Here is a 7,567-nt window from a genome sequence, read left to right as displayed (position 1 = left end):
GCCCTCTTCACCTCCTCTGCCCCATGCACGGAGCTCCTCATCCAGCCCTTTCCACCCCCCCCCATGCACAGAGCTCCCCATCCAGCCTTTTCCACCTCCATGCACAGAGCTCCCCATCCAGCCTTTTCCACACCCCCCTCATGCAGAGCTCCCCATCCAGCCCTTTCCACCCCCATGCACAGAGCTCCCCATCCAGCCTTTTCCACACCCCCCTCATGCAGAGCTCCCCATCCAGCCCTTTCCACCCCCACCCCCATGCACAGAGCTCCCCATCCAGCCCTTTCCAGACCCACCCCCATGCACAGAGCTCCCCATCCAGCCTTTTCCACACCCCCCTCATGCAGAGCTCCCCATCCAGCCCTTTCCACCCCCACCCCCACACGGAGCTCCCCATCCAGCTCTTTCCACACGCCCCCTCCCCCATGCAGGGAGCTCCCCATCCAGCCCTCTCCAGCCCACATTCACATATCAGGCCCCTCTGCACCATAGGGTGACCAGACAGCAAATGTGAAAAATCTGGACGGGGATGGGGGTAATAGGAGCCTATATAAGAAAAAGACCCCAAGATCAGGACATCTGGTCCCCCCCACACCCATGCGGCGCTCGCTCTCCCGCTGGCTCCTCCTCCCGCCGGGTCAGTCCGGGTGGCCGCCGGCTCGGGGAACACAAGTGCTGAGAGTCGCGTTCTGCTCATCCCGGGCGCGGGACGCGCTGATTGGCTGCAGGGCTCACGCGAGCCGCGCGGGGGGCGGGTTTGGCCGCGAGTAACCCCGGACGCGCGAGCTGCCCGCGCGACCTTTCTCCTGCGTTAGTGGTGCCGCGGCGCCCCCTCCCCGGCGGTCGCAGGAGAGCGGCAAGATGGCGGCGCTGAGCAAGTCCATCCCCCACAACTGCTATGAGATCGGGCACACCTGGCACCCGCACTGCGGCCAGGCCTTCGTGCACATCACCCGCGGGGCGCTGGCCGAGTCCCTGCGCATCTACGGCACCCTCTACCTGGTGAGCCCGGCCCCGGGGGAGGGGTGGGGGCAGGGACGTGGCAGGGGCTGTGGGGGGAGGTTGGGCATGGGGGGAGGATGGGCAGGGGCTGTGTGTGTGGGAGAATATGGGGCATGGGGGGAGGATGGGCAGGGGCTGTGTGTGTGTGTGTGTGTAGAATGTGGGGCATGGGGGGGAGAATATGGGCAGGGGCTGTGGGGGGGGGGAGAATATGGGGCATGGGGGGAGGATGGGCAGGGGCTGTGGGGGGGAGAATATGGGGCATGGGGGGAGGATGGGCAGGGGCTGTGTGTGTGGGGAGAATATGGGGCATGGGCAGGGGCTGTGTGTGTGTAGAATGTGGGGCATGGGGGGGAGAATGTGGGGCATGGGGGGAGGATGGGCAGGGGCTGTGTGTGTGGGGAGAATATGGGGCATGGGCAGGGGCTGTGTGTGTGTGTAGAATATGGGGCATGGAGGGGAGGATGGGCAGGGGCTGTGTGTGGGGGGGAGAATATGGGCATAGGAGAGAGGATGGGCAGGGGTTGTGGGGGGAGTTTGGGCAGGCCCAGGGCAGAGATTGGGGGGGATGACATTGAGTAGGGTGGAGAGGATCAGGACAAGGGGTGGGGGCAGAAGGGGACAAAGCATCCTGTGTCTGGTGACCCCTGAATGGGACAGGGGAGATGGGGGGGAGGGCCAATGGGACAGGAGGAGGAGGAGGTCACCAGGGTGAGTTCGGTTGGAGGAGGAGGGAGGAAGAAAGCCCTTGACCTTCGAGGACAGTGAGGGGAACATAGATGCAGGGCACTGGGGATGATAGCATCCTTTACCTGGAGAGAGGATCAGGAGGAGATCCTAAGGGTGTAGGTAGAGAACCATGGTGGTACAATGGTGGCATCCCTGTCTTGTGAGGGGATACCTACCTGGGTGAGGCAGGGTGTTGGGGATGGGATGACTTTGGGGAAATTGGGCACCATTCCCGGTGCTTGAGATACTCCTTCCCCAAAGAGGAAACTGTGTGTGTAGGGGTCTTTTTAGATAGGGAGGCTTCTGGGATGAATTCCGATGTAAGATTAAGGTATGTTACTCCTTATTTTGGAATGCATCTGGGATGAGCATCCTGCCTCTCTTTCTCCGCACCCTGTACACCTTTGGGGCATCTGGGATATGTCCTTCCTGCTTACCTGTAGATATTCTATCCCACCTTTCCTCCACTTTGGGAGGTATCAGCTCCTTTCTAAGTACGTTTTTTTCTCAGGCAGTTACGTGCTTGCCTCTTGCTTACCTCTCCTTCACTTCCATCAAAAGTTTGTATTCCTCATTTTAAGTATACATATCCTACCTTTAACTATGTAATTTACAGGCCTCTGTATCCTGGGGAACATGTGCAGAAGATTTTATATATAGTTATAGTTATGCGAGCTGTATCTTCACCTTCCCAGCAGCAGTTTTTGAGGCCCGATGAGATATTTTCCTAATGTGACTAGGTGAATAGTGATATTTCATTTGGCAGGAGAGAGATTGAAATTTACAAGATTTTTATGCTGTTTCAAGTGGTGACAGGTTAAAAGTGAAAATTTAGGGTGTTGATCATTCTGTCAATAGCATCTGTGCAGCTCCCATTGGAATCAGTGGAAACTGCATTTGTAAAATTAAGAGGACAGTCAGGCTGACAATATGTTAAGCATGGATTGTCAAAGGAGCCTAAGTAGATTAGGCACCCATTTAATGGATGTTGGGCACCTAACCCACTTAGGTTCCTTCACAAATACCAGCTTAAAGATTGGATTAAAACACTTCACGCAATCCTTCCTTACAAGAGAGGGAAACTTGAAGATCTTAAAGTGAATCCAAAATGAGTAAGACTTATGGCACGTCTGAACTCTGAATTGTAACAGCACTCACTGAATGAAAATCGTAACAGGCTTGCTTCTGAGTTAAAATTTGTTGTTCCATACAGAGAAATCCACACACCAGTCTTTACGCAACCTTGTTATTTTTGTTTACCATGCTTAACTTTACCCATGTGAGTGATCTCATTAGCTTCAGTGGGGCGTACCACTTGTGAGTAAAGTGAAGCGCAAGTGTAAGGTGTTTGCAGGACTTGGAACTTTGTTTGAACAACTCACAGCAACGAGTAAAAAAAATCCAAATTGTGTGAAGAAAAATCAAATTCTGCATTTTATGTATTCTAACTGTAAGTTCCTCCTGTTCTATGTGCTTTACAGCTTCCGTTTCATCTTCTTAATTTTATCAGTGGGTGGTTAAGTGCTGTTTCCAGTACTACTTTAGGCCCTGTCCTCTTCACAGCAGTAGAAATTTACGTGCCTGGCCTTGTTCTCTACCAAGCATGTAATTGTCTCTGTCTGTCTGTCTTTCTCTGGTGCCACAAGTTAATAAGTTAGGTAAGTGGAGATTAAACTAAACAGTTCATCTTCCAAAAGTTTGTGTGGGAGTAAATTAGAGTGAACAGACAAGGAGAGAGTGACTGGCCAGAGGCCAGTGGTACGGAAATGAATACATTTGGGGACAATTGTGAGCCATAGTCCCAATTTATAACATCTACAGCTTACACTTCTGAAATGTTTGCCCACCTCTCTGTCAATTATGGAGACTGACTGAGCCAATTAAATGTAGCCAGCATTTGATGAAAACTATTTGTAAGTGAAATGTTGGCCAAAAACAGTCTTTTTGTATTGTTAAGCAGTCCTGATATTTTTTTACACACCCATGTAATGTGCTTAAATGTACTTCAGGTAAAAATAAGCCTGCAAGCTTAGTGTTCCAACTGTCTTTAGCTTTGCTTCAGTTAATTTTGGAAAATCTTTGCCATTGACCTAAAGTAAATTGACAGCATCCTTTAAGGAGTATATTTGACAGTCAGTATACCTAAAATCAGCTATATAAGTAAAGCTGTCAATATTCATATAACTATCTTGTTATGATGAGCCTTGTTGCTATCTGTTATTTGTATTATTGTAGTGCCTAGGAGCTCTAATTGTGGAGCAGCGCCCTGTTGCATGAGGCATTGGACAAACACAGAACAAAAAGAGGCTGGATAAACATTAAGTATTAAAAGTAACTGCCCCTAAACTGCAGTTTGTCAAAATAAATAGTACTCTTAATTGTAGTGTCCTTACTTTGTTGTCTGTTTACTTGGTAGTTCTCAGTGGGTCTTCCTAACACACATATTTAGAAGCTCATGTAGGCACAAATAGCTTCTGAGATGCTTATCCAATCCATGCTATGACTCCTACGGCCTGCCATTGCTCCCTGCGTTATTTACCCAATTTACATCCAGAATACAAAGTGTCTGCTCTATATTGGTAGGAAGGGTTTTTGAATGTTTGTTCAGTAACTCATCATTGAGGGACCTCATTTGTGTAATTGTGTTGTTTTTGGATCTGAATAGTTGTCTTCCTCTTGTCCCCCTCCTTCCCCGTGCCATCTTCCCCAACACTTCTCCTTGTTCTCAATCCTGTGAATCTGGCCACTCTACAAAGGGATTTGAAAATAGACTGCGTTTATACTGCATGTCCAGACCTCTATCATAAATCAAAAGATCAATTTACATCTACAGGGTGCTTTTACTCAGCTTTGAGCACCCATTACATTTGCATGTTTGTCTTTGAAAATTCCACCAAACATGGGCTCCCATGCAAGTTGTGCATAGCAAAATGCCAACTTATACAATTTCTGGCGTGCCCAAGTACTACTTGAAGCCCTAGATCAGTGGTCACCAATTGGTCGATCGCAATCTCCGGTGCACAGCGGAGCTGCCGCTAAGACAATGGCCCCGGGGGCGGGGGGAGCAGGGGTCTCCCTCTGCGTGCTGCTCCTGCCTGCAAGCACCGCCCCCGCAGGTCCCATTGGCTGGGAATGGGTAGCTGTGGCCAATGGGAGCTGCGGGGGCAGGGCTTGCAGAGAGGGGCAGCATGCGGAGCCATATGCTGTGCCCCCCCCTCCAGGGGCCGCAGGGGCTCGTTGGCCTCTTCTGGGAGCGGCGTGGGGCAGGAGTAGGCAGGGAGCCTGCCTTAGCGGCAGCCACGCTGCACTAGCAACCAGGAGCCGCTGGAGAAAAGTGCTGCTTGGCGCGAGGCCTCACTCCAACCACCAGCCCTGTGTCCCCTCCCGGAGCCTGCACCCTGAAACCCCTCCTGCACCCCCAGCCCTGAGCCCCCTCCCAGAGCCAGCACCCCATACCCCCTCCTGCACTGCAACCCCCCACTAAAGCTGGCTGCTCAAACCATCTGCAGAGTACCCAAAGGAAACCATTTGCCAATACACATGCTAGTCATGAGTGTGAATTTGATGTGTCTAATGCATCACAATTCTCAGTGAAGTCAATAGGAATTCTGAATCAGCTCCTTTCAAGCTCAGACCTTTGGTAGTCAGAGTGTGACTAAACCTAGAAGCCAAGAGAAGCTCTACATTCGCTGGTATTTTTTACTTACTTCCACTCAGTTTGAGTGAGGCAGAATTTTTCTCTTCAATTATACCTACAGTTCAAAAGCCCCATAAATAATAATGTTAGTGATGTGGTTTAAAATTTTTAGCTAAGAAAAAAAAGTTAACTATGGAAAGTTATGTTTTTCTTCAAATGCAAGGCCAGTTGCAAAAACAGAATATCACCTTTTACCCTTTTCAAGGAAACCTATAAAACACGGGGCTTGTTTACATTTGGTATTTTTGGACCAACTGCATCAGTACAAAAAAATCTGTAGTGTAGAGAAGCCCTAATCAGAAGTATAGTATTAAGAAGCATTAGGGTGACCAGATCACAGGGATGAAATATCGGGACGCGGAGGGGGCGGGGTTGCATTAGCAGGCCCCAGCCGTGCCGCCGGATCGTACACAGCGCCCTGGCCGCGCGCGGAGCCTCCTGCCCCCCGGCCCGCCCCGGGCACATGCGGCGCGTCCCGCCACCTGCGGGGAGCCCCGCGCCTCTCCCGCTCAGCTGCGCTCCAGCGGCTCCTTCCCGGCGGGGCTCCCCACAGGCGGCGGGAAGTTTATCGTTCGGGGGACCCTGGCCGGCTCCTCGCCCCTGTCCGCCGGCCGCCCCACCTGGGACAAGTCTCGCCCCCGCAGCCCCTCTCCGCCGCGTGTCTCCGGCGGGTGGCCCACGCCCCCGGGCCGCACCACCCACCCGGGCCCTGCCCGCTCCGCGCTGCCCCCGGACCCACCGCGCTGCCCCGTGGGCTGCAGGGCTGGAGCTGCCTCCGTGCTGCACTGCAGCGCTCTCGATCCCGGCCGGCCATGGCCCGTGTGTCCAGGCTGCTGCACAGGGGCGTCTCCTCCCCAGGCCCGGCTCGGGATCCAATGGGGCAGTGAGGGGGCGGGGATTTGGGGAGGGATCCAATGGGGGGAGGAGGGGGCGGAGTCGGGGTGGGGTGGGGGGGGGCGAGAGCCTCTCCGGGCTCCGCCTGTGCGCTAGAGCGGAGGGCAAAATTGTTTTTGTCCAGCGTCCCGACCGAAGATCGGTCAGGACGCGGGACAAACAAGCAAAAATCGGGACAGTCCCGATAAAATCGGGACGTCTGGTCACCCTAAGAAGCATGCACCTCTTGGATCAGACTCCACATAACTGCAAGCTAAAGATCTCATGGAACTTTTTTTGAAGAGTAGTGAATAATGCTGTTATACTGAGTAACATTCTAAATCCTTTCTCTTTGTCACAGCAATGGATCCAAATATCCAAAACTGTGAACTGCTGAGTGCTGAATAGCCGCTCAGTTTGCTTACACCTTAGTGCACCACATGTATTTAACTTACTACTTTGTATACTGTTTCTAGATAACTTGAACATGAAAGGTGATGTGTAAAGCTAAATAGTCTCCTTTTTCACAGTTTTCATTAAATCCTTGACCTGCCAAGTTTAGTGGAGCTATAGAGGTTTCCCCCCACCAGATATATTCTTTCATTTAATGAAACCAGGATTGATCTTTATTCTAAATAAAGGAATTTTCATTTGCCTCATGTTTTTATAGCAGAAGCATGTTATACATCAGAAAGTGCAGTAGATTGAATTTGTGAATAAGTAAATTGAATTATGCGAATTTGTCATTTATAATTTGAATATTAAGTTTACTCAATTGTATTTCCTTTTCTGTGGAAAGAAGTAGCCATTTTAAAAACTTAGTTCAGTATTTGTCCTAAACTGTTGTTTTCTAAGTGGATTTGGATATACTGTCTTGATTTCAGTTGGGCTTAAGAAAAGGGTGGGTGGATGTAAGAGAATATAATAGTGTGTCTATTGGTCAACAGTGGTCTGTGGAATCAGGTTTTTTGGGTCCTCTATTCAGCCTGTCACTGTGACCTTGAGTAAATCATTTCACCTTTGTGTGCCTCAATTTTCCCATCTATAAAATGGGTATAATAATCCACATGAAACCAAACTTGTGGAATTAGTGGCATGAGGCATGATAATTAATACTTGTAAAACACTTTGAGATACTCAAAAAATTCTGTAAAAGTGAAAATTATTACTTAGAAAAGTCTAGGTTTTTTTTTTTTTTTTTTTTTTTTTTGCAGCAGATGTAATCATACCAAACCTCTGAGCTCCAAAGAGTGTCAAGTATAAGTGAGG

The 7,567-nt window shown here is 50.2% G+C and overlaps 1 protein-coding gene across 2 annotated transcripts in view; it reads left to right on the top strand.

Annotated features, from left to right (window-relative positions):
* Positions 1 to 802: 802 nt before the first annotated feature.
* The window catches only part of TMEM135 (transmembrane protein 135), a 375,621-nt gene continuing 368,856 nt past the window's right edge, over positions 803 to 7,567 (top strand). For both annotated transcript variants that reach the window (XM_065417246.1, XM_065417238.1), the window contains exon 1: positions 803 to 999. In XM_065417246.1, the coding sequence (XP_065273318.1) occupies positions 859 to 999 (141 nt within the window). In that variant the 5' untranslated portion in view covers positions 803 to 858. The remainder of the gene's footprint in view (positions 1,000 to 7,567) is intronic.

The sequence above is a fragment of the Emys orbicularis genome, chromosome 1, assembly GCF_028017835.1.
Source record: "Emys orbicularis isolate rEmyOrb1 chromosome 1, rEmyOrb1.hap1, whole genome shotgun sequence".
NCBI lineage: Eukaryota > Metazoa > Chordata > Testudines > Emydidae > Emys > Emys orbicularis.
The sequence above is the reverse complement of the archived record's forward strand: the minus strand, read 5'-3'. Positions and strand labels throughout refer to the sequence as shown.